The sequence below is a fragment of the Danio rerio genome, chromosome 18 (genome assembly GCF_052040795.2).
Source record: "Danio rerio strain M-AB ecotype USA chromosome 18, GRCz13ab, whole genome shotgun sequence".
NCBI classification, from domain to species: domain Eukaryota; kingdom Metazoa; phylum Chordata; class Actinopteri; order Cypriniformes; family Danionidae; genus Danio; species Danio rerio.
The window spans coordinates 49,711,447-49,738,309 of NC_141038.1; the positions used below are offsets into that span (position 1 = coordinate 49,711,447).

The 26,863-nt window shown below is 39.0% G+C and overlaps 1 protein-coding gene and 2 long non-coding RNA genes across 9 annotated transcripts in view; 2 read left to right on the forward strand and 1 right to left on the reverse strand.

Moving 5' to 3' along the window:
* Nucleotides 1–26,863, forward strand: part of LOC147839827 (uncharacterized) — a 153,762-nt gene that overhangs the window by 12,343 nt on the left and 114,556 nt on the right. The window lies entirely within an intron of this gene.
* Nucleotides 498–26,863, reverse strand: part of sphkap (SPHK1 interactor, AKAP domain containing) — a 202,478-nt gene continuing 176,112 nt past the window's right edge. For 3 of the 7 annotated variants that reach the window (XM_087291355.1, XM_087291357.1, XM_087291356.1), the window contains 6 exons: nucleotides 22,885–26,233; nucleotides 19,913–20,089; nucleotides 15,476–15,559; nucleotides 13,364–13,410; nucleotides 6,701–6,885; nucleotides 498–1,793 (listed from right to left, as the gene is read on the reverse strand). In XM_087291355.1, coding sequence (XP_087147481.1) covers nucleotides 1,638–1,793; nucleotides 6,701–6,885; nucleotides 13,364–13,410; nucleotides 15,476–15,559; nucleotides 19,913–20,089; nucleotides 22,885–26,233 — 3,998 coding nt within the window. In that variant the 3' untranslated portion in view covers nucleotides 498–1,637. Of the gene's footprint in view, nucleotides 1,794–6,700; nucleotides 6,907–13,363; nucleotides 13,411–15,475; nucleotides 15,560–19,912; nucleotides 20,090–22,884; nucleotides 26,234–26,863 lie in introns of all 7 variants that reach the window. The other 4 variants (XM_087291358.1, XM_087291360.1, XM_087291359.1 and 1 more) reach the window with 2 other exon arrangements.
* On the forward strand, nucleotides 3,806–5,521 carry LOC147832935 (uncharacterized). The gene is made up of 2 exons (XR_015515425.1): nucleotides 3,806–4,470; nucleotides 4,583–5,521. It is a non-coding gene; the product is annotated as an uncharacterized LOC147832935 (long non-coding RNA).

Genomic DNA, 26,863 nt, shown 5'->3' on the forward strand with positions numbered 1-26,863 from the left:
TAAATGAAAGTTCATTCCACGGTGGCAACCCCTGATTAATAAAGGGACTAAGCCGTAAAGAAAATGAATGCATAAATATACAGGATAATCAACACAATCTCACGGCAATTTGTAACTTTTTGATTTAGTGGCTAATTCGTATGAAATCGTACGCTCTAATTAGTAAAATTTAGTACGATTTGCTCATCCACCAATGACGGTTAGGTTTAGGGGTGGGGTTAGGTGCCACGCCTCCTTTTTAAAATCGTACAATTTCATACGACTGAACTCGTACGAATTAGCCATTAACTGGCAAAACGTAAAATACTTACGTTGCCTCGTGTGATCAGGCTGGGATAATATATGAGTTTTTCTGGTGTGTTTTACCTGGGATATCCATTTTTGGCTCTCAGGTCTGTTTTTGAGTGGAAAGCTGACTAAATGAATAGCTTTGCCTCTCTAAATGTATTTCATTCATTCACACAAGTGTTTTCAAACAAATGCTGTTGACATGAAACTCACCGTACGCAAATTTTATTTTGAAAAGATAAATACATTCAGGTTTACCGTGACAGACTGGATACAGCTGTGTGCCTTCAACGCTGATATTAAAACACACTACTATTATGTTACTATGCGGAGAAAACCATAACGCCACCAGACTTTACACGTTTACACAAAACTGTACTTGTACTTTAAATATACTCTGCGATATTCACACTTCTATATTAGTCATCTGGTGAGGCTTTCAGTGCTGTGATCCTGCCTGTCCTCACGAACGGAAAACTGAAAACGTAAATTCCCATTTGCAGCCCGATGGTACAATAGCTCACAGTCTAGACTATTTACATCTAGCCAAAATAAAAGTCTCTTAAACAACAGTAGTCACACAAAAACTAAACATAGAATTCAGTCTCGGAGGTACAATGAAACGACTGATGTAAACTCAAAACAACAAAGTGTGTTTTGGGATGAGATCGCACTATATTTCACTTTAAATACAAACATTGAATTAAACATCGCCAAATCTCTATGCCAGAGCTCGCGCGTTCATTTGTCTTCGTAAAAAGTCATGTTGTGCATTTGAAACGGGTTCGTCGAACAGTAAAAATATGCAAGCTACAAAACGTCAAGGCTGATTGGTCGGTTTAAGCCATGTTCCTCTAAACCAGCTGGCTGGAAACGGGTCGGATCTACGTTTGCGTGCGCGTAAAGACAGGAACATGCGTAATTTAAAGGGAAGTATCCTCAAATCACAATCGATAATGAGATATGTGCGCACGTGTACTGTATGAGCAAGGCATTTCTCTTCCTAGAGCATATCCCGGAATTCCTAGCACGTGTACGAGTGCGAGTGAGATGGAGGATTGTGTGGATCTGATCTCTGTGGGATGTGCTGGTGGTTCAAGATAGCTAAGAAATCTTCATGCTAAGGGTCTTGAGGGCCATGAATGCTGCTGGCATCTTGTAAACCTCCAGTTTCACAGCCGAGCTCCTGAAAATGTGCAGATGTTTGGTTTTGGTTGAGTTTGTTGGATCTTAGAGTCTTGGTGAAGGTGTATTGGCATCTGGAATGGGATGTCTGTTGGTGTTTTCTCACTGGCTCCAGGGCTTATGAATGTGTGCGGATATGCGGGGGTCTCCTGATGGGTGGCGCTCTAGCGTTTGGTCTTCAGGATCCAGTCAAACAGGCTGGGCAGCGGCCGTCCTTTCAGCTCCAGGTCCTGGTGGAGCTGACAGAACTGAGCCACGGCGCTGAACAAGTCTCCAACACGCCAAGCCTTCTGACCTGCCAACTGCAGCACTCTGTGGAGCTGAGAAACAAACACACGCTGGTCACTTTCAGCATTTGGACAGCTACACAGACCACTTCATTCCCAGTTCTTCTGGATTTATTAGGTATGGACATTTAGCAATATTTAAAGATTCAATATATTGTGATAATGAACATGCCCAATATTGATATCATAGACACTTCAAAATACTGTGAATGATTATTTATTATATAACTTATATAACCTGAGAGTGTCTTTTAAGACTACTGTTGTATTAGCAGTGGTTGTTCATCAAAGTGGTTGTTAATCTCAGAACAGCAGACAATGTTCAGAGCTAGTATTTGAATGATTCTCTAGCGTAATGCCTAAAGATGATGATAAAACAGGTGATTTCGCTCACATTTTAAGATTATAACGGCATGAAATGCCATCAGTCTATAGAGATTTCCCAGTATCTCTGTTGGGAGATCACAATAATCAACCCGAAAAAGCTAAAGCAAAGCAAACACAACCAGATTACTATGGTATAAATACAGCACTACAACATACAAAAGAGAAAGAACGACTTAAGTTTATACTTCTGTGTCAAGTGATCGGTGTGACCCATGGCGCATGCAACGCGTGTAACTGTGCATTTAAACTTCTGCGCGCTGTTTCTGTTGCACTGCAATAACACTTCCAAAACACTAGTTGGCAGTGAGGTGTTAATGTTCTTTTTCTCTGGTGTTTTGGTTTTTCTGAACGCTTCCTTAATGTACAAGTAGTTTAAACTCCCTAATTTTGAGGCAGGAACCGGCGGATGTATAACAACTTTAATCATAAGGTAAACACAAAACAAAACTTTTCATCCGGAGCTCCTTCACGGGACTCCACACTTGTAAACAGTCGCTCCAACGGACTCGCATGGCTCTCCATCCCGCCCACACTCATTAGCGCTACCAAGCTGACCAATCACAGAGCTTGCGATGTGTAGTTACATTTTTGGAGAGGTGCGTGTAAGGGCTATGCGTCCACGCGTAGGCTGCACTGTAGCATACGCATGCGCTTGACGCAGAAGTATAAATCAGCCTTTAGAATGTCACTTATCAGTTTAATCAGCCAAAATGTACAAAAGTGGCAAACGCACTGCTTTAAACTGTTATTAATCTGTAAATACACCATGTAGAGCTCTAGGGTCAGGATGTTCACAGAAGATAACATTATCCTACATTAATTTTGTAAAGGTGAATGGAGATTTTACAGTGTGTTGTTAATCACAGAGTTCCTCTATTTAAAAAAGAAAAAAAAAACCTAAATGTTCTGAAAGACATCAAGCCTCAGGTCAGAAAAGTAACTCAAAAGTAACACAAAAGTAATTCAAAAGTAACGTCACACATTACTTACATAAAACTAAGTAATGCAACTCAATATTGGGTCCCACTTTATATTAAGTGTCCTTAACTACTATGTACTTACATCAAAAAATAAATACAATGTACTTACTGTGTTTATAATGTATTTGAGAACACTTGTGGTGCTTTTGAGTTGGGATAGGGGTTGGGTTATGGACAGGTTTGGTAGCATGGGTAGGTTTAAGGGTGGGTTAAGGTGTAAGGGATGGTCAACAGTGAATTTACAAATGTAATTGCAAAAGTTAATTACAGATGTATTTACATACATGTATTTAATCAAGCATAAGTACACAGTAAATACATCTATTAACACAATAAGTACATTGTAACAAACTATTAATTCCTGTGTAAGTAGATATTAGTTGAGGACAATATAAAGTGGGACCCAATATTGTAATGCATTCCTTTCTAAAGTAACTTTCCCCAACACTGTATATGGTCTTAGCTAATATTCAGACGTCATGATAATGCAATACTACTCAAACTTGTTTAATGGAAATTTACCAGTAAAAAAAGCTTGAAAAGTTTCACCAATTTTATCTCTTTCTTGAGATCAAGACTACATACTACAAAAATGTAGGTCCCACTTTATATTAAGTGTCCTTAACTAATATGTACTTACACACAGGAATTAATAGTTTGTTACAATGTACTTATTGTTTAAATACATGTATTTACTGTGTACTTATGCTTGATTAAATACCTGTATGTAATGACATCTGTAATTAACTTTTGTAATTAGATTTGTAAATACACTGTTGACCATCCCTTACACCTTAACCCACCCTTAAACCTACCCATACCAGCAAACCTGTCCATAACCCAACCCCTATCCCAACTCAAAAGCACCACAAGTGTTCTCAAATACATTATAAACACAGTAAGTACATTGTATTTATTTTTTGATGCAAGTACACAGTAGTTAAGGCCACTTAATATAAAGTCGGACCGTGGAGGTTCCCGTGGAGTAAATGATTGTTCCCTTTAATATTTAAAAGATATGACTTTTGATATATGATGACGGTGTGCTCTTTGTATCGTAGAACATATTGTGAAAGTCTCCTGAAGTGATGTCAACCACAGGCCTAATTTTACTCACAAATCAGAAACCGCTATTCTAAAAGCCCAACAGCAGCTCCAGAGGGAATCCATACTAATTTATCTTCACGTTTTAGGACTCCAAACTGAAGAGCTCTGGAGCCCTGGAGTCTGGCTGAAGGGCACAGCGATAGTGCTATTCAGAGCTCGCGTCAAATCAAGAGCAGCAGCACGTTCTCTACACACACACTTCAGCTCCATCTACACAACAACAGCATGTGCACTGCGTGAGTGTTCGGAAAATAATATGCAACTTTATTTGGTACATCTTGTTAGTACTAAAAACATTTATATGTAAAGTAAATCTGTAATCCTGTTTGTTTTTTTGTTTAATTAAAGGGACAGTTCACCCCCCCAAAAATGACTTGTGTTGGACATAATGGAGGATATAATGAAGGATGCTGGAAAAAAAAAAAAACAGCTGTTGACTTTTATAGTATGTTTTGTTTCTACTATGGCTGCTTTTTACAACAATCTTCAAAATATCTTCTTTCAAGAGTTCACAATTAGCTGATAATCAATAAAGCGTAATTGCCATGCTGTCCCAGGAGAAAGCCCTGAGCTCGTAATATCCTCGAGCCCGGGGCTCCCTCCCATTGGAAGGGCGAGAGAGGAGTACGAGCTCAGGTAAGTCTCGAGAACTCCCCTACTTGTCGCCGTGTGAGAAGTGTAAACTAAGGTTGTCTTGGATGATAATTTGGTTAAGTCGATTGGCTATAGTGTATGTTTTTTGGATGGTGGGAGGAACACGGGGGAAACCAACGTGAACACGAGGAGAACATGGAAACTCAAAAACCCCAACTGGCCCGATAGGAGGTTGTACCAGTGGTGTTCTTGCTGTAAGGCAACAGTGCTAGCCACTGGGCCACCGTGTCGCCCCGAGCGGGGAAAAAAAAGGGGGCGGGGTTGGGGGAGTAGGGGTGGAAGTGGGGAAAGCTTTAAGACAAAGATAACTGGAGTGAAAAACTCTAATTATTTATAATTTGTTCGTAATCATCTAATACGGCAGATTACGGAGCTAATGAGGTGCCAGCTGTGTTGATCATAAACACGTGATCCTTTCGAAATTAGTTTAGAAAGATACACACTTCAACAGAACAGAAGAAAGAACTTCATATAAGTTTATAACCACCTGGGTGGGAGGAGACGTTATTTTTGGGTGAACCACCCTTTAATTAATTTCCCTTTTGATAGTTGTTGGGCAGGGACATTCACATATGAATTGTGATTTATGTAAATGATGCTATAATTTGTAATTATTAAAAATGATTAAAAATCTTCAGTCTCCTTGCTGTTTTTTATGACACATTCATAACCAAAACTAGGTTAATTCACCCAAAATTAACATTATGTCACAGTTGACACTCTGTCTGAATATCTTTTTCACAAAAAAAAAAAAATAAATAAATTGAAGAATGTTACAAATGATGTCAGCCATGTATGAGTGTGAGTAAAGTAAATTTTCATTTTTGGATGAAGTATCCCCAAAATTGCTTAATTTAACGTAATGTAATGTAATATAAGGTGAGCATTTTTAAAGAAAACCCCTAAATCACTTCACAATAATGAGGGGAGTCTCTTCACACCACCACCAGTGGGATTTTTTAATGACCACAGAGAGTCAGGACTTCGGTTTAACTTCTCATCTAAAAGGTGACGCTCACCGACAGCATAGTGTCCCCTTCACTATACTGGGGCAATAGGACTCACTCAACTGCAGGTTGAGCGCCCCCTGCTGGCCTCACTAAAACCACTTCCAACAGCAACCTAGTGTTCCCATGTGGTCTCCCATCCAGGTACTGACCAGGCTCAGCCCTGTGAGTAACCGGTTTTGGGCTGCAGGGTGATATTACTGTGGCATAATTTAAACTTAAAAATGTTTACTTCGTTTATCTCCAATGGTAAACATGGTTATATACAAGAACAAAACATAAATATATAAATACACAAGAACCGACTGCTTTTAATTCAGTGACAGTGAGACTGTATGTCATGAATAAGTAATGCTCTGACTCTGCAGAAGTCTGTGTTTTCCTCTGCTACAGCCTCCACATGGACCTGCTGGTTAGTGATTCAAACAAACAACTAACCTTGAGTTGTCCCGAAGTCCCTTTGAGGCAAGTCATTTCCCATTCTGTTTGAATGGGGAAACATCAAATTCTCCAAATATTGCTAGCCAAGCTAACCATTCAATATTATATTAGGAATCACCAATAAAACTAAACATCAACTGTTTCATTAGTTTCATTTCTAAACGTTTGGATCATACAAAATCTGCAGAAACTCATATCTGGTTCGAGCCCCTCTCCAGGACAATCACCAGGTTATAGTGATCACTGATTGGCTCCTGTACTAGAAGGCAGGGCTTCATTCGCCATATTGACTATTACATCTACCCCATTCAAAACTATACGAGTGACATGTCTTGTGTGTCCTATAGTCTTTGGCTGTCCTCACCTTTGTAAGATTGTGCTGGTGAGTCTTTCTGAAGTAAAGCGCCGGGACGCCGAGTTCAGATGCTGAGATCCACTGCAGCGCGGCTCTCAGCTCTCCGTCCACACAGTCCGGCTCCAGGTCACAGTTCAGCACCAGGAGCTCCCGCTGACAGCTGCTGCCGGCCGTCGACAAGCCCGACGTCACCTCTGACAACACAACCAGTGTTACTACAAACAGGTCTACACACACACTCATTACATCATTAATGTAATTAACAGCTGCTTATTGAGTTCAAGGTTTGATACTCATCAGAACTTGAAGTGGTGATGAGGTCTTACAATAATCCGAGAAGGTCTTTAAAAAGTCTAAAAAAGATATTGCAGTTACCTTTAGGATTCCTGCATATACCCTGGAATGAATTCATCTCTCAGAGAGTTGTCATGAGAGAAATGAGCACACAGCCTAATGTATGTGGAGACCTTTACTTGAAGATCTCCTTTTATCAGGAGTGTGAGTGATAAAGAGCTCAGGGGGAAACAAGAGAGAGGCCTGAAATATTCTCAGAGCTAAACCCTCACTCCAGGACAGATGAGCTAATCGCACTTTTCTAGAGTTACTTTTAAAGCCAGAGGTTTTTAGCTGATCGTCTTAAACGTAACTTGAGCTTTTTCTTTCAGTACAGCTCTATCCTGCACAAAAATCAGCTCCACATTTAGTCTGTGCTGTTTCATTCTTGCTCGATCAACCGTCTTCTGTGTTTTAGCAGCGTCTTGTCTCTCTGCTTTGACTGTCAGCTCTTGTGTGTGTGGGTGTGTGTATGTTCCCAACAGGCACACAATGTCATAAGCAGGGCTCAACAATAAGGACTGCCCTATGTCGTGAGAGATGCTCGGGACAGTAGACAGAATGGTTACTTGCCCAATCGGACCAGTGCTGCCATGTCATTACATTTTGATTTGCCTTCGAGAATTTGTCAAATGCATGCAATTACAGTCTTAGAATCGAGAAATAATTTGTTCTTTTAAGTCTTTGGATGTTACCTTCTCTGTGAAGTCGTAAACACCATATTGGTTTTCAGTTCCTCTTATCTGATTGGATGTTGTGAGCCCGTTATTGTTTTCTATAACCTGGTAAAAACCAGTACAGTGAAGAGACAACAACACAACAGCCACATCAAATTATGAGGCTAAGAGAAAACATCTGTTTCTAACATTGTGGAAACAGACATTTACATGGGTACAACAACATGAAAAAAAAGTGATGTTTTGCATAGTTTGCCGTCACTTTTAAGTCGGCCACCTTTTGTTTTGCAATAAAATACATGCACATTTTCCATACTGCTATATTTTACAGCTAAATATTTTAACAATTTTTAAATATTTAAATTCTAGATTCACAGAAATTATTTTTGACACATTATTTAAAATATGTGTCTAAGAAATAGCTATAATTTATTATTATTATTTTGGTGCGGGGCCTGTGAAAATTTTGGCTGGGCAAGTAAAAATCTGAACCACTGGTCCAATCGGACCAGCGGAAAATATTCTTAGTGTTGAACCCTGATAAGACGTTAATATTAGGTTAGATTTAGGTTGTGATGTCAGAGTTCAGTGTTTAGCCAACATCAACGGACAAAGTCATTTTGACATCCAATAATGACATCATTAGACGTTGATATTTGGTTGAATTAAGGTTGTGTTGGAAAGTGACCAAAATCCAACGTCGAGGCAACATTTTAAACCAACGTCATATTGACGTGAAATACTGACATTTATTCATCAGGTTTGGCAACCAAATCCAATGTCTAAAAGACGTCATAGAGGTAACATCCAGACAACGTCAAGCTGTAACATCTATTAGACGTTGATATTTGGTTGATTTTAGGTCGTATTGAAAAGTGACCAAAATCCAACATTGAGGCAACATCTTAAACCAACGTCATATCGACGTCACATACTGACATTTATTCATCAGGTATGGCAACCAAAATCCAACGTCTGATAGACGTCATAGTGGTAACATCCACACAACGTCAAGCTGTGACATCTATTAGACGTTGATATTTGGTTGATTTTAGGTTGGACATTAGACATTAATGTTGGCCTGCTGTTGTGTTCTGACATCAACCCAATTTTCATTTCCAAACAAAATGCAACGTCCCCACAACGTTGGGGTACAACGTCAATCTGATGTCAAGTTGACGTCCTGTGCCTGCTGGGTTTGTGTGTGTGATTGTGTGTGGGTGTATCTGTATGTGAGAGAGTATGCTTGTGTGTATGTTTGAGTATGTGTGCATGTATGAGTTTGTGTATATGTTTGAGAGTGTGTGTGTGTGTATACAGTATATGTGTGAGAGAATGTGTGAGAAAGAGTGTGTGTCTGTGGCGATGTGTGTGTGTCTGAGTGCATTTATGTTTGAGTGTGTGTGTGTGTGTGTATGTTTGAGTGTGTGTATGTGTGTGTGTGTGTGTGTCTGTGTATGTTTGAGTGTGTGTATTTGTGTGTCTGTGTATGTTTGAGTGTGTGTATGTGTGAGTGTGTGTGTGTCTGTTTGAGTGCATGTATGTTTGAGTGTGTGTGTGTGTTTGAGTGTGTGTATATGTGTAAGTGTGTGTGTGTCTGTGTTTGTTTAAGTGTGTATATATATGTGTGAGTGTGTGTCTGTGTATGTTTGAGTGTGTGTATGTTTGAGTGTGAGTATATGCATAAGTGTGTGTGTGTGTGTCTGTGTGTGTCTGTGTATGTTTGAGTGTGTGTATATGTGTGAGTGTGTGTGTGTCTGTGTATGTTTGAGTGTGTGGATATGTGTGAGTGTGTGTGTGTGTGTGTGTGTGTGTGTGTGTGTGTGCTGTGAGGCAACAGTACTACCTACCTACTGCGCCACTGCGTCGCCCGTATTAATAATGTATTCATTGTATTGTTTATAAACACACTACAAAAAACAGGCTGCAGAAATACTTTGATTGACATCAGAGGGGGAAAGCCCCGCCCAATTGAGACGATCTCTCCCTCATTAGCATAACAGCCCAGAGTGAGCTCAATCTCATTTGAATTTAAAGCGACAGTCGCTAAAACAGCACAATTTAGATCAAAGCCTAAAAGGGGCAGTTTCAGAGAGTTATAAAACATTATTTGTGTTGTGTTTTGAGTTGAAACTTCACACACACACACTCTAGGGGGACCAGAGACTTATTTTACATCTTGTAAATAGAGGCGTAATCGGTCCCCTTTAAAACCTGTGGATCATATTCAGTATTTATTGAAATAAATCAGCCTTGGCAGCTTGATACTCACACTGAGCAACATGACAATGATGCTTTTATATTGTTTGTTTCAGCAGTCCGACACATTAACTTCTGGCTCGGAAACATCAAGCCCACTCACACTGCCCACACTGACGCTTCATGCATTTTCATCATTACATCTAATCACTTCCAAAGTCAAATTCTAGAGGCCGTTTGCATGAAAAACAGCTAAAGTTGAAAAAAGTGTCTCATCTAAAGCCACTGGTGCCCCATCAAAAATGCCCGATTTCCTCATTCAGAGTGAAAGTTCACTCTCCAGAAGAATATGCAACATTTATGTTAAAAAAAACGCCCAGTTCAGACTGAATGCATTAGCACAGAAGTGTGAAGAGCAGTGATACTGTGAATTACTTTAAACTCACCTGCCTGCCAAAAACAGCCAGTATTATTGCTAGAAGACATACAGTGGGAGAAATAAGTATTGAACACGTCACCATTTTTCTCAGAAAACATATTTCTAAAGGTGCAGCAGGAGTCAGCAGCTGAAATCTCTCAGTAGTTCTTCATCAACCCTCTGCCCTTCGTCATTGTAAATGAATATGAGCTGCTTCAGTTCAACATCTACATTATCAGAAGGATGAAGATGAAACCAGGGTGGACATTTCAGCAAGACAATGATCCAAAACACAGCCAAGGAAACTCTCAGATGCTTTCAGAGAAAGAAAATCAAGCTGTAGAATGGCCCAGCCAATCACCTGACTCGAATCCAATAGAAAATAAAAAATGAAGAGCAGATTTGACAGATGAGACCCACAGAACCATCAAGATTTCTACACTCGATTGAAGCCTGTGAGAAACTCACACCTGAGCAATGCATGTGAAAACATGTTTCAGCAGTTCAGCACATTCTTCCTGTGCCCTTCCATTGTTATTAAACACAACTCCATTCTCAGATTTTTTCATCTTTTTTATGTTTGTATTGTTTATGGTTTTAACCAAAATATTCTCAATTCCATGTTAACTGCTCCTTTAAGAACATTACTGCCAGGAAAAAAACATGACATGTTCTGTACTTATTTTTCACACTGTATGATGCTATTTTAAAAGTTAAGTTTTTTGGGTGTACTAGAATTAAAAATCACATACATGTACAACTTTAATCTTCCGATTAAGCCCTGTGGTTTGTGATTTAGGGAAAACATCAAGCATATGTCGAAAATAATCACCATATTCTGAATTCTGTGGCCATTGTCAACAAAAAACTGTCAATGCTCAGTATTTACATACTTATCATTCATTCACTTTCCTTCGGCTTAGTCACTTATTTATTAGGGGTCCCCACAGTGGAATGAACCACCAACTATTCCAGCATATTTTTTACGCAGATGATGCCCTTCCTGCTGTAACCCATCACTGGGAAACACCCATACACAGTCATATTCACTCATACACTACAACCAATTTTCTTTATCCAGTTCACCTATAGCGCATGTGTTTGGACTGTGGGGGAAACAGAACAACTTGCAAACTCCACACAGAAATGCCAACTGGCCCAGCAGGCACTCGAAACAGCGATCTTCTTGCTGTGAGGCAACAGTGCTAACCACTGAGCCACTGTGCTGCCCATACTAATATATATTTATATTGGTTCTTAGGATGTTATAAAAGTGTAACACTTGTACTCTTGTGCATCCTCATTGTCATTTCTTGTTAGGCTTCTTTTATTATTTTGGCCGGTATTAAAACCACATACATTTGATCTAAATTATTATATATTTTTTTTGTTAATTCACTCTCATGATTATCAAAGATTCTCTGTTAACAGTTTGGAAAAAAAAATACTGGAAAATTGTAGCTATAAAAAAAAAAAATTTGGCTTTTTTGCAAACATTTTTTTTGTTTTTTGCCACCCAGGCTCATTACAGATATGTACCCAGGTATACATTTCGGGGGACAGTGAAATACGTAACTGGAGGTATGCCTGCTCATGGTTTTTGTTTTTGCAAATCCACCAGAGGCCGCTGTGTATGGTTTTTGATGATATTAAATTTCACTTGCGCACCATCTTCTTGCGCAAATCCAAAACAGGGTGCAATATACACTTCAGCCGACCAGGCCAGCTTGCTGTTCCTTAAACCCAACCAATAGTGCTTTCAAAAGCAATCTAGAAAAAGATAAGTGGTCAGCTGGTAGCGCTTAAAGGAACAGAAGCTGTGGGGGCATCATTATGTCCCGTAGCATTCGTTTTAAAGATGGAATGCAGCCATACTACATGCAGTCTGGCTACATAATTCACACTCTCCAGAAATATAGACAGAGATACATATCCACATTGAGCCGTGTTGTTTTTTTCCACCAGAAGTTTCTACTTCTAAACACTAAGTAAACTAAAGTTATGTATCGGATCCGGCACAAAAATCACAATAAATCAGTTTCCAGCTTCCAAGGAATCTAATGCAATCATAAACATACACAATCAATACTTCTGTTGGTTTTGCCATCACAGTTTAAACTTGAGTCAGATTCTGACAGTGCAGATGATCACTCGTAGACGATCAATAAATACAAGTTTACAAGCACAGCTTCAGCAAAACATGTCACAGTGGAAAGACTTTTATTTTGTAATTTTCAGCAAATACACAATGACAAACAACACTATAATTCACCAGAGCATCACCTGCTTTCTTTCCGCAGTCCAAACACATGCGCTATAGGGGAATTGGATAAAAATACTGGCCGAAGTGTATGAGTGTGTGTGTGGATGTAAGTGAATGGGTGTTTCCCAGTACTGGGTTGCAGCTGGAATGGCATCTGCTGCTTAAAACATATGCTGGAATAGTTGGCGGTTCATTCCATTTTGGCAACCCCTGATAAACAAGGGACTGAGCTGAAGGAAAATGAATTAATGATTGTAAACGGAAACAATAAATGGTCTTGGATTGATATAAATCCTACAGAAACACAGTTCATACCTTCAATGAGCTTTGTGGATTTGCATATCTTACACTGTACATGCACAAACAGATACTAAAAGCAAACATTACTGTATTATTATGTGCTCTTTAAAGGTCTTTAAGTGTTTTTTAGACGTTGTGTGCTCCAAAACTAATACAATTCGCATTTAGAAAATATAAACTGGATAAACATGGAAAAATTTACCCTTCCGCCTAAGTGAATCAACGATTTTATTATGGTCACCTCATAGTTCAGTTTCTCATCAAATCTTCTGACCAATCAAATGCTCTCTAGTGTCTGACTAGCCCCGCCCCTTTAAGACGCTTCTCATTTGCTTTTTATTTGCTTCAACACTATTTTTTGTAAGGGGAGGAGCTATTATATGCCCCGCCCTCTCTTCATGTTGAGATCACGTCTAATTTCAATTAATAATGCACATTTGAAAGCACTTTAAATAGCAATTGCATGCATGTAGTTGACTCACCGTCCGCCTGGTCCTGACAGTGCGAAGTCTTCCTCTCCCTCTCCTCACTGCAGACAGAGACACTATCATTATCATCCTGTATAGGGAAACACTGGCCCCGTTCCAGTCACCTCACGGAGCCCTTCAGGGGCCCGACTGTACAGAACTCGTCTAATAAGCTCAAAATAGTAAATGACTGCAAGCTTTTGGCCACAAAGCCCATTAAAGCGCCGATGTTTGAGACTGTTCCCAGACGCAGCAAACGGCAGTGCTTAGTGAGCACATTTACACACACACTCACACACACACACACACCAGCTGTACATTTCTGCTTCCCAAAATGTTCTTATTAAGAAAATTCCCAAAACATGCACTTTTCACTCTTGTGTTTGAATGCAAACTGCATATATTTTAGTACTTATTTTAATACTTCACACTTATTTCCTTATAAATGTATTTTACATGATAAGTACAAAAAGTAGTTAAAAGGATATTTAATAAATAAATTTATTTAAAAAAATTGAAAAAAAAAATTGGCATAAAATCATGCATCATTGCATTTTGTTATTAGGCATTCATTTTATGATTAATTATTAATATTTGCCCCTTGCGTTTAGCTTAATTAAAAATTACAATTATAGCTAATTATGCTTAATTTTTTATATTTCCCATTTGCGTTTGGCTTATCAAAATATTATGATTGACTATAATTATGATTATGTCCCCCTAGCATCTGGCTTAATTAAATATTATAATTAATTATAGCTAATTATGCTTAATTATTAATATTTCCTCCTTGCGTTTGGCTTATCTAAATACTATAATTAATTATAACTAATTATGCTTAATTATTAATATTTCCTCCTTGCGTTTGGCTTATCTAAATACTATAATTAATTATAACTAATTATGCTTAATTATTAATATTTACCCCTTGCGATTGGCTTATCAAAATACCATATTTAACTATAATTATTATTATTTCCCCTTTTACGATTGGCTCAATTAAATATTATAATTAATGATAGCTAATATGCATAATTATTAATATTCCCCACTTGTTTTGGCTTATTTAAATATTATAATTAATTATGCCTAATTATTAATATTTCCCCCTTTCATTTGGCTTTTCTAAATATTATAATTAATTATGCTTAATTAATATTTCCCCCATGCATTTGGCTCATTTAAATATTAATATTAATTATGCTTGATTATTAATATTTCCCCCTTGCGTTTGGCTAATCTAAATATTATAATTAACTATGCTTATCTAATATTTCCCCCTTGTGTTTGGCTTATTTAAACATTATAATTAATTATGCTTAATTATTATTCTTTCACCCTTATGTTTGGCTTATTTAAACATTATAATTAATTATGCTTAATTATTATTCTTTCACCCTTATGTCTGGCTTATTTAAATATTATAATTATTTATGCTTAATTATTAATATTTCCCTCTTGTGTCTGGCTTATTTAAATATTATAATTAATTATGCTTAATTATTACTCTTTCCCCCTTATGTCTGGCTTATTTAAATATTATAATTATTTATGCTTAATTATTAATATTCCCCCCTTGTGTCTGGCTTATTTAAATATTATAATTAACAATATTTCTCCCTTGAATTAGATTGCTACAATAGGTTAAGATCTGTGCTAATACTTTACGATACAGCTGCCCTAATGTGAGTTTGTATTTACTAACATGAATGAAAAATAAACAACTCATTTATTACAGTATTTACTCGACTTCAGTTACTGAAAACGAAGTCGTTCATTGTTAGTTCATGTTAACTCACAGTCTAATTTTAACTAATGTTAACAAGTGTAATGTGTATTTTAATAATGCGTGAGTAAGTCTTGAACTCTGATTAATAAATGCTGTACCATTGTTGCTCATTATTAGTTCATGTTAGTAAACACATAAACTAACAGTAACGAATGAAACCTTATTATAAAGTGAGCAGATTTGTCTTTCTTTAGCCTGGAAAGTTGTCTTCTCAGCTCAGCAGAATGTGCCTCTTATGTCCCTTTACAACAGGAAGCAAATACGAGCATTTGCTGGGACTCTGAGTGTTAGTACAGTTATTATCAGAGCAGATCTGAGCGAGTGTTTCTGCTGGATACCTGATTAGGTTGCTGGAGATGGAGAAGTCCGGAAAGCCCTCTAGGTCGGCCAGTCCCAGACTAGAAGTGCTGCTGTTCCCATTTCTGAAACACACAGAGTGAATTATCAATATGCACACAAACACTACCTCAGAAAGGTCAGGAATAATTGTGATTTTCGACATTTAAAGTTGCAAGGTTGCATTTATTCAATAAAAAAAAATTGTATTATTACAGTATGAAATGAATCATTTCTCTTTTAATATACAGCTGAAGTCAGAATTATTAGCCTATCTCTGTATATTTTTCCCCAATTTCTGTTTAACGGAGGGAAGATTTTTTCAACACATTTCTAGACATAACAGTTTTAATAACTCATTTCTAATAACTGATTTATTTTATCTTTGTCATAATGACAGTAAATAACATTTTACTAGATATTTTTCAAGATTCTAGTATTCAGCTTAAAGTGAAATTTAAGGGCTTAACTAAGTTAAATAGGCAAGTTAGGGTATTTAGGCGAGTCACAGTATAATGATGGTTTGTTCTGTAGACAATTGAAAAAATATTGCTTAAGGGGGCTAATAATATTGAACTTAATCTGTTTATTAAAAAATTAAAGCTGCATTTATTCTAGCCTAAATAAAACAAATAAGACTTTCTCCAGAAGAAACAATATTATCAGACATACTGTGAAAAATTCCTGCTCTGTTAAAGGTGCTGTATGTCAGTTTTTGACTCTTTTAAACCATAAAAACACCATAATATGGTTGCAGATATTTCAGAAACATGTGAACATTCTTGTATATCATTAAAAACAATGCTGAAGTCAGATATTCTGCTTTGAAAATGTGTGTCATGTGCCGAAACGTCTGTCTTTGTTTTGGTTCTTTTAACCCGCTCAATGTCAGTTTAGCCAATTATATTTCAGCACTCCGGGTTGCCTTGTTGGAAAACAGATTCAGAGTTCCACATGCAGATATAAATTAGCAAATAATATAAATATTACGAACGTAAACATTAGGTGACAGATTGCATTGTAACCCCGTGTCTTAACAACATGCTACGTGACAAGATATGCAGTGATGAGAAATTTGGCTGTTTGCACCAGACGAAAAACAACAGAAATGTATATACAGCCATTCAGAAGCACAGAATATGCACTCACTCACTTTATAATCTAAATAATGTAGATGCTGAATCACTGATATGTGTTGGTTTTGAGCGACAGTTCTAGTTCAATTTCAGATGGTTTATTTTATTTTCAAGATCTGAGGTGAATCTGCTGCTGCTTTCAGTAGTATAGAGGTAAATGCCATTCAAACTCACGTTATTAGCTTTTAACATTAAATAAAGGACATGAGGTTTACCTGATGTGATCATTCTCAGTTTATCCTGTTATTTAGCTGCAAGAAATAGCCTTTTCTAATATATCAATTCATTGTAATAAGGTTTTTTAGAACAAAAACTCCTTTAAATATGGAGAATATTCCTTCTATCGCGTGCCGTTGCTTTTATTTAGAACACGGTTTAAATCAGCCTTAAGGCTCAATCGTCAGACTTGATCTTGTTGATCCTCAATCTGGCAACCTGCGCTTGTGTATGTTTTGATCCAGGAATGCAATACCTAGTTCAACCACTGGGTGTCACTCTTACAAACTGCACCTTTAAACATCATTTGGGAAATATTTAAAAGAGAAAAAAAAATTCACAGCAGAGAGAATAATTATGACTTCAACTGTATATTCAAAGAGAAAACTACTATTTTAAATAAAAAAATAAACCTAAATACGCTATAAAAAACTTCCTTCGACATGATAAAAAATTCTGAATTATTCCAAATGTCTGGCAGTGCAAATTACGCAAAACATTTCCCTTTTATTTATTGTCAGAATCATAAATGCAGAAGCTCCTGATTTCTCTCAGCAATGATCAGTAAGCCGTGGATAACAGCATGAACACTGGCATGGGATTCATTAGCATGGGCATCAGCTCCACTGCCAGCTGATGACTATGAATGTGTGCCTGTAAACTTTCCCCCTGACCGGGCAGAAAGAGAACTGCGAATGAAGCGGGGGTTAAAGCCGGATGGAAGCAAATGTTCGGATATCCAGACGTGGGAAAGTGAGGATGGCATTAAGCTGGCACAGGTAAGACCCCCTTTATATCCTTTTCATGGGGAGTGTAAACAGGAAGTGACACGTGGCACCTGCCTGTCTCAGTGAAGCTCCATGCTGACAGATTGAGAATTTCCCTAGGTGTAAACTGTACTTCAGACTGGAGTCTACTAATTCACTAGACCAGGGGTCTCAGCGTCAGTTCCTGGAGGGCCGCAGCCCTGCTTCAACACACTTACCTGTTGGTTTCAAACAAGCCTAAAGGAATCATTTAGTTGGATTAGGTGTGTTTAATCAGGGTTGGAACTAAACTGTGCAGAACTTCGGCTCTACAGGAACTGACTTTGCCACCAGTGCACTAGACAGTGTGTTAATGCTATCAATGCTTACAGTGTTTTTAGTGCTTGTGTGTGTGTTTGTGTAGAAAAAAACCCTTGATGTAAAGATTACAACACTGAACTGAAGAGTTTGGAGATGGGAATCATATTAGTTATCATTAGTCCACATTTTTCGTGAATATTAGTTATGTTTTTATGATTTTAGTTCATGTTGCAATCATTTTGGTTTCATTTTGTAAATATTAAATATTTAATTTTGTAAAAAAAACAACAACTTATTTCTGGTTTGTTATTTAAGCTAAACTAAATAAAAACAAGAAACATCGCTCGGGCTCATAGTTGAAATAAATGTAGCTTTATAAATTCATTTTTCCATTTTTACGATTTTAGTGCACATTTTAGTAATTTTGGGTTAATTATATTATTTTGTATTTATTTTTGTTTTGTTATTGTTGGCTTGTTATTTAAGTCAAACTAAATGAAAATGGGAAACGTTTCACTGACTAATAGTTGAAATAAATGTGGCTTTTATGTTTGATCTATTTTTAGGTAACTTTTTTAAAAATTCGAGTAACACATTTGATGGTTGTAGCTAAGTATAAAATATAACGTAAGACATATTGGGTTGTTTGCCATATTTGACTACTTCTCCAATTAAAATGTTTAAAGTAAAACATTTTCTTTTCAATGTTGCTTTTATTTTATTTTTTTATTTCATTTAGTTAAGTCCAATATTTTTGGTGAATATTTCTAATTAGTTATGTTTTTTTAACGATTTTAGTAATTTTGTGATAATATTTCCATTTCAATTTATTTTTGTTTTGTTATTGTTGCTTTGTTATCCAAGTTAAACTAAATTAATATGAGAAAACGTCACTCTGGCTAATAGTTTAAATAAATGTAACTTTTATATTTTATTGCATTTTCGGTAACTTAAAATTCAAGTAACAAATATTAAGATCGTAGCCAAGTATAAAATGTAGAGTAAGACATTGGGATGCTTGTCATCTTTTACTATTTCTCCAATTAAAATGTTTAAAGTGAAACATTTTCTTTTCAATGTTACTTTTATTTTATTTTTTAGTTTCAATTAGTTAAGTTCAATATTTTTGGTGAATATTTCGAATTAATTACATTTTTTATGATTTTAGTTCAGTCATTTTTTAATTTTCCTTTGGCTAAGTACCTTATTTATCAGGGGTCACCACAGTGGAATGAATCGCCAACTATTCCAGCATATGTTTTATGCATTGGATGCCTTTCAAGCTGTAACATTTTTTTACAATGTTGCTTTTACGTTATTCAATCTTATTTTTTTATTTTATTTGATTTGACTCGTAGACATAAATTTTGCCAGAAAAAATTGCATTATAGTTTATAAGAAAAGTATTTTAAGGTTTTGTGTGTTATTAAATCGTTTTAAAGTCCTTCCAAAAATCATGTTGAGACACTCTAAATATTTCAAACAGCAAGGGTTAACATGAGGCCCTTTTTTCCACACTGATATTCTGCTGGGGATCCCTAAATTCTGTTCTTGCCACTGTCTAAATAATTAAGTTAAAATAAAGAAGAAAAAAAAGGACATAGTGTTATAACTGAAGTCTGGGATAAACCATAAATCACATTACATGCATATGAATTTTTTAATGATCTCTATGCGTGAATGTCTCTGAAAGTCATTGCATCTCATCACTGTGTCTGCATTTATGTGCTAGGTGGTGATCCAGAGGCTTTTAAAGGTTGGCTAAGGACTAATCACACAAGCCAAATCACATTAATATCAATTAAGATGTGTCAAAACGGTTATATTAGTTATTACACACTAAGGGAAAAGAGCACTCATCAGAACTAATAACCTGCTGCCATTAAGATGAGGGAAGCAAGCTCACATATGGGTGCTAAACTGCGCTTCAGAACTGCATTTAGCACATGTAGCTTAATGAAAAGCCAAATGGAGAAGCCACACTGTCCAGCAAGGCATGATGGGCTACTGGAAGACTGACCCCTCGCTTAGCTGGATAAAGCTACTGGTGGTCTCCTCCTGGGGGTCGTCTTCAGTGGCAATCTGTGCCCAGCTGCCTGAGCCACTTTCCTCACTGCTAGCGCTGAGAGACCGCCGCTCCACCTCCACACCAGCAGGGGGCACTGTGGCCACTGAGGAGACCCTGTCTGAGTCACTGCTGAGGGGGGAAAGAGGACACAACCAGCCATTTCTACAGCGAATTTAGCAGCTAATGCTTTATTTTATTTAAGCTCTGAAAGGATCCCCAAATTATCTGTCACTGTTCTTTTGAAGCAAGTGGCTAATACGTACCTTGAAAGACAGCTACATTACAGGAACTATTCATTCATTTTCCTTCGGGAAAGTCGCTTATTCATCAGAGGTCGCCAAGGCGGAATGAACCACCAACTATTCCTGCATATGTTTTAAGTATCTGTGATATACGTATATTGGGAATTTAATTTATTGGGAATTTGGGGATTTGGTCTACTTGGGAATAATTCATTAATTTAGAATGCTTTAATCCCTCTTGAAATGCTCACACAGGTCTTAAAGCCACATGAATATGATAGACTTTTGCTCCATTATGGCTAAACTCAACAGTAAAGGTCATTGCACATTGAATCCGAAATTTTCGCTTGTAATTTCCGCACATGGCAGCACAGTGGTGCAGTGGGTAGCACAATCGTCTCACAGCACGACGGTCACTGGTTCGAACCCCGGCTGGGTCAGTTGGCATTTCTGTATAGAGTTTGCTTGTTCTCCCCGTATTCGTGTGTGTTTTCCCCCAGAGTCCAAAGACCTGCGGTACAGGCGAATTGGGTAAGCTAAATTGTCCATATAGTGTATGTGTGGGAATGAGTGTGTATGGATGTTCCCAGCTGGAAGGGCATCCACTGTGTAAAACATTTGCTGGATAAGTTGACGGTTCATTCCACTGTGGCGACCCGTGATTAATAAAGGGACTAAGCCAAAAAGAAAATGAGTGAATTTTCGCACGTTAAAAAATTAATTTGACCTCACGTTGTGTCAATCGTTTTGAAAAACTGCCTCCAAAACTTTCATCTGTCATACAAAAAAAAAAAAGGTTAAGGGTTAGATTTTTTTTCATTTATATCATCTGAAAAAATTGCTTTGAGAGTTTTTTTGAGAGTCGCCGTACATGCGAAAAGCTAAATACAGAATGCTGTCATTTGAGCTACGAATAACTTTTTGACATTTTGCATAAAATAAATACAGAATGTGGTCCTGCCAGTTTCTGTTCAGGATTTGTTCACGTAGGTAAATGTGTGAAGTATCACAAGCAATGTATCAAAATTCTACTGATTTCCTAAAATAAATTTTGCATCTGTGGTAGGGGTGTGAACCTACACTGGTCTCACGATTCAGTTCGGTAAAGATTATCATGCCATTGTTCGGTTCAATATTCGATATCTCGGTGCATTGACGATGCTTTCCATACACAATAAGATTTTTTTCTTCACAACACAAGAATTATTTTTTATTAAAATGTATAAAAATATTATTTGATATACAATTTTTTCCTTTAATACAAGGCAAGCAGTAAGATATATGAACTGTACCTTTAATTTGACCTGCTCAAAGAAAACACTTGTTTTCAATGTTTCAAACAAAACCCCAAATACATGCACAGCAGACAGCATGAGCATTTATAGCAAATAAACTAATGTTAATATTATCCCGCTTGCTTTATGAGTGCTGTCAAGTGAGGTCTTATACCCTATGATTGGTTATTGTCTTCACCTGCTCAACAGAACGGGTTGCGATTGGCATTAGAAATGAAAGCGCTGTTCATTCATGAGTGACGCAGGAAGAACAGCCGCGGTTACAGTCTATATGTGCATAATACATGGTTCTCACAGGTAATCAGGTAATCGATAGACAGTGGAGAACACTTGCACCACAGGCACGCTCATGTCTGGATCCATTAGTATCGCTTTAACAGCCAAGAGGAGAGGAAACCTCACCAACACGCCAGTGGGTGAAATGTCCAAAGTGAGAGGGAGAGAGAGGCAGAGATGTGTTTTACAGCATGTCTCCCTAGTAGTGAAATAGCGGCTCATGTGCTGTGCCTTCTTAAGTGCTAATGAAAGACTTTCCAGCAAACTCACAAGCAGCTGAATTGTGCATAATTATCTACCTTTTAAGTTGTAGGAGCGTTTTATTTAGTCGCCCTCACCTCCTTTGCCATCGTATTCCACTGCGACATCGAGCATAGGAGGTAAATGACGTCAGTACATAATAACCAGTTCTGATCTATTACTGAACCGATATCGAATTGTCCCCATCTGCATCACGGTACACCGAAGAAACGATTAATTTTGACACCCCAAATTTGTGGATATTCCAGCGCAGCTCTTTGATAAGCAGACTTCGCCTTCGTCATGCAGTATTGGAGAAGAGAGGGGAGAACAATGTATGGACTTCAAAATCTTTTGTGTTTTATTATAATGAATTAATTCATATGGGTCGGACTCATCATGCAAGATTTGTCTACGTGATGAAATTTTCAAAAAGAATACGAAAAAAAAATGTATACGAAAATGTTAGATTTCAGTGTGCAAAACCGTTTACTCGACAAATCTCATGTGTTCTTAACTGAGGCTCCTGGTCAAGTATAATCCAGACTTAAAATTGCAACTGGGATAAACTGCACAACTGCGATGCAACTATAGTGCATGCACATATTGCAATATCAATTCTGAAACGATATCCTGTGCAGCCCTAAAACGGGTATAACACTGTATATAAAACCATATGTAAAAAGAGAGATTTAAAGAGAAAACCAACCTTTCTAACCCTTTATAGAACAATGCCCCTTTATTCACAAAGCAAACCTTGTGTTTTTTTTTTTATCTTCTGGAGAGGTGTAAAAAGGTCATGAGCAGTTACAAGAATAAAGGCTTAACCTCTGCGAGAAAGCATGTCTGTGAGCTTTTATGTAGACTCTACCTGCTTTTGGTTGCTGTCTCACTCCCTTTGCCACTTTGTTGCTGGGTCTGATGGGATGCCTCCCTGTGGTGGGTCTCAACCCCTCCCTTCTCTTCCGAGGCCTCTTCTCTTTGATCTGGTTCAATGTGAATCAAGGGTACCTCTCTCTGTCCGCGCCATGCCTGCCTCACACAGGAGGAACTGTAAGAGCTACAGCTGTTTTCCTGATGCTCCACGCCTGGCCGGTTTCCACTGTTGTTGCAACGGGAATGTTTAAAGCCGTGTCTCCTTTCTCCAACTGGAATATGTGGCTGACAAGCAGCCGCAGTGACATCCTGCTGGCCTCCAAGCTGTGATTTGCCACTCTCTACGATGTCTGCCGCTAGACGATTAGCAAACTGCTGTACATGTGGCTGTGAGTCTGCAGAATCGAGTTCCAGACTGTCCTCTGAGGGCTCGGCAATTATCTTATTCTTGCGCATTAGAGATTCGATAGAGCTGGACCAGGTTTCATGAATCAGCATGTCTGTGATTTGGTCTGTTTGGCCGCGTTTATACAAGCAGGAATCGGACTTGCAGAGTCCAGATGACGACACAGAGTTAGTTGGATAGATGTTAAGCGAGTCCCCGTGTACATTTTGAGCAAAGCCATCGAATGAATTGGCCTTGATAGGCGAGTTTACAGTTAGTCTGGAATCTGAAGACCGCCTGTCAGGAACAGAAGACTGACGGATACAAAAAGGGGTTCTGGGGGACGGGGGTAGCAGGCTATTACTCCACTCTTTGGTCTTGGTCATACTGTAGTCCTTGTTTTCCTTGTCCATATCTTTCAGCATGAAGCGATAAAACTCTTCTGTGATACTCTCAGTGCTGGACTGCTTCGAGAGACAAGATGATGTACGCACATTGAGGTGTCCGTTTTTTTTACTGGCAGCCTGCTGAACAGCTGCTGCAAGGATGCTGCTGGCATTTTTCCCAGCATAGTAGTCCAGCAGAAGGTCAAACCCTCGACCCTCTGTCTCCATCTGGTTCACCATGAAGCGAGAGAACTCATCCGTAATGCTCTCACAGCTGGACTGCTTGGAGATAGAGCTTCCTCGGCTCAAATTATGCCCAAGCCTGTTTCCTGGACCCAAAGTATTTGATGTCCCGGAGGGATCTGCATCCTCCTCTGGAATGCTCTCATAGCTTGATGCCTTCCCCCTGCTACTCCATCTCTCACACTGCAGGCGGCTGCGGGACGACTGCCCAGATTTGGAAGTGTCCACTACACTTAATTCTGGGCAGTTCATTATCCTGGCAGTGACCTCTGATGCAAAGAGCGCGAATGGATCAGTGGTTGTGGGTTCATCTAAGTTAACGGTTTCATCTACAACACGGTTGACCAGGCGCTCCATGAGTTCGGGCTGTTCTTCGGTTTTACGTTTGATTTCACTGAGACGTGGCGGTCTGTGCTTCTTGGTGACCGAGGTGCCATTTTGTGTCTCCTTTCGGCGGAGAGCTGCAGCTGTGCGGCAGGGCAGAAGCAGCCCTTCTGGACCTTCCGAGCCACCATTTAATGCGCAGAACCACGGCTGCTTTCCACTTGAGTTCTCCAAGCATATCGCTGCCAGCTCTGTAGCCATGGAGACCACTGTGGTCGCCAAATCTTCAGCAAAGCACGTGACAGGAGTTTTGGACTCCCCCGAATCCATTTTAAGTGCCACAAGTGCTCCAGAAGAGGACGATAAAGACTGCTGCCTGGTCTCGCTCTCTCCTCCTGCCCTCCCTCGTTGCATGTGAAGTGGTGAGCTTTCTGCTGAAGGGAGCGCAGAGTCTGCATTCTTGTCACTCCTGCCCAGCTGCCCTTGCAGGTCAGACTGCTCTTTGACCATAGTGGCTGTCACTCTGTTCAGAGCAAGTCTGTAGGGTTCCTTCAGTCTGGCTTCATTTTCTCTTTCCTCCTGTATGTGTTTCTGCTCTCTCTCTCTCTTTCCTATTAGAGCAGATAACTTCTCCACACTGCTTCGCCTTTCACCATGATTATAAGCCTGGCTTGGCTCAATCAAATGCTGCAATTGGCTCAATGCTTCCCTGCCAGCTTTGGAATCAGCCTCATATGCCCTATAGCCGACACTGCCTTCCTGCCCATCACATGATTCCATATTACAATTTGAAATGTCACTTATTTTCCTTGATGTTACACACAGTACATCAAAGAGCAAATTATTCACACAATCCGAGAGGAAACCCTCAATGTTAGGGGCATCTTTTCCAGGACCCTCAAGTTCTTTTCTCTTCTCCGCCTTCTCAAGGGCATACTGAAAGATACTGTCAGATATTTCTTGAGTGAAGTTATCCACATCTTGTTGCTCCTGATACGGTCTTCTTGGATTTGTGATGCCATCCACTATCTTGTTATGTGTGGTCTCAAGGAAATTTGCAACACTTGAATAACTTTGTCTGTGAGTGAATACAGCTGAAGCTTCCCTGAGGAGAACTTCAGCCACATTGGCTCGAAAGGCCTCAACGCTGGTGCCCTCTGCTATGCTACAGTGAAGAGGTATTGCAGTTGAAGCTTGGGCAACTGACAGAAGTCCCATAGAGGCGGAATACATGTCTGCCAAGTCTTCATTGTCCCCAGAGTCATCTGCTAGATCGACCGCAGCTACAGCTCCAGCGACCTGAGACATGCCACATACCGCAGATGAAAACGAATACTCCCCTTGATCAGTTTCACTTTCTTCCTCTTCATCTTCACACTCATATTCCTCTCCTGACTCTAGTGTGAGTTGTTCTGTGACTTGAGGGGTGGTAATGGTACCAATGACACTTGCAGCACATGCCAAAGCTATTTCCAATGGCTTAGCAGGGTGTCCAACTGGCGAGTTGTGCGGGGGATGAGTACCATGCTTTGCTTTGGCCTTATTTCCACTATCATGCTCTGATGTTGCATGTGACTGCACTTCCGGCCATTCTGTTACCTCCTCACTGTTATCAGGACTTTGGACAATCACAATTTTAGGAAGTTCGAATGAGCAAGCTCGAGCCCTCTGTGGTGCCTCAGTGGAATGGCTTATATCACTTGACACACTCACTGCTGCTTCTGCAACAAATGATGGCTCATCTTGTGACAAACGAATAAAAGCATCTTGCAGGACTGACTCAGCCAGATTGGTGGCGTAGTGACCGGCTGACTCCTTGACTTGTTTTGGGGTGGTGGGTCGGCCTCTTGCAGGGGCGGAATATGTTCTTGAAAGCTTTTGGGAGTTGGAAGAGGTGCAGAGGGTTTCAGAGTCCTCACTGTCCTCTCTCTCTATTTCACTCCTTTTTTGAGCGTGGGCTGCTCTCAACACCTTAACAGACTCGGGCATGAGAGAATTCTCAGGATCTGCGAAAAAAAGAAAGACACATGGCATGGTTGGTGAGGATTTGAAAGGGGGGGGGGGCACAGAGAGAGAGAGAGAGAGAGAGAAAGAGAGAGAAAATAGATCATGATTCAATCCCAATTCTATTTTTGTACCCCTACCCCTTCGCCCTTGAAACTTGAAGGCTTCAAAAAAATCCCCCCTAAAGAAATGGGACATGACTACAACACCTGCAAACATCATCATATGTCATCGCGATCTCCTGCTTCATTTAAGACTGACGATCGCGACTGCTGTAGTTATTCCAGTTATTTGTAGGTATTTATCCAGTCCTTCCCCTTAGCCCTACGCCTTCAAGCTGAAGAGAATTGGGAGAAGGTACTGGGTAAGGAGAAGGGCTAAGAGCTAGAATTGGGATTGGGCCCAAATCTAGACCTCTGAAAATAGCTGAATAATCCTACAAAAATGTCCAACTTAATGCAAATGTAAATGAAGCCCATTTCACAGGCCAAAGGAGATATGAGGAAGTGTGTTAAAATAAAAGCTTCTGTGTCCAATGGATATGACGAGGATTCAATCCATGCTCTGAGCAAGCTATCCATAACACACTGTTGCATTTGTATCCGTTTCTCCATAACCAAGCCTATACAAAT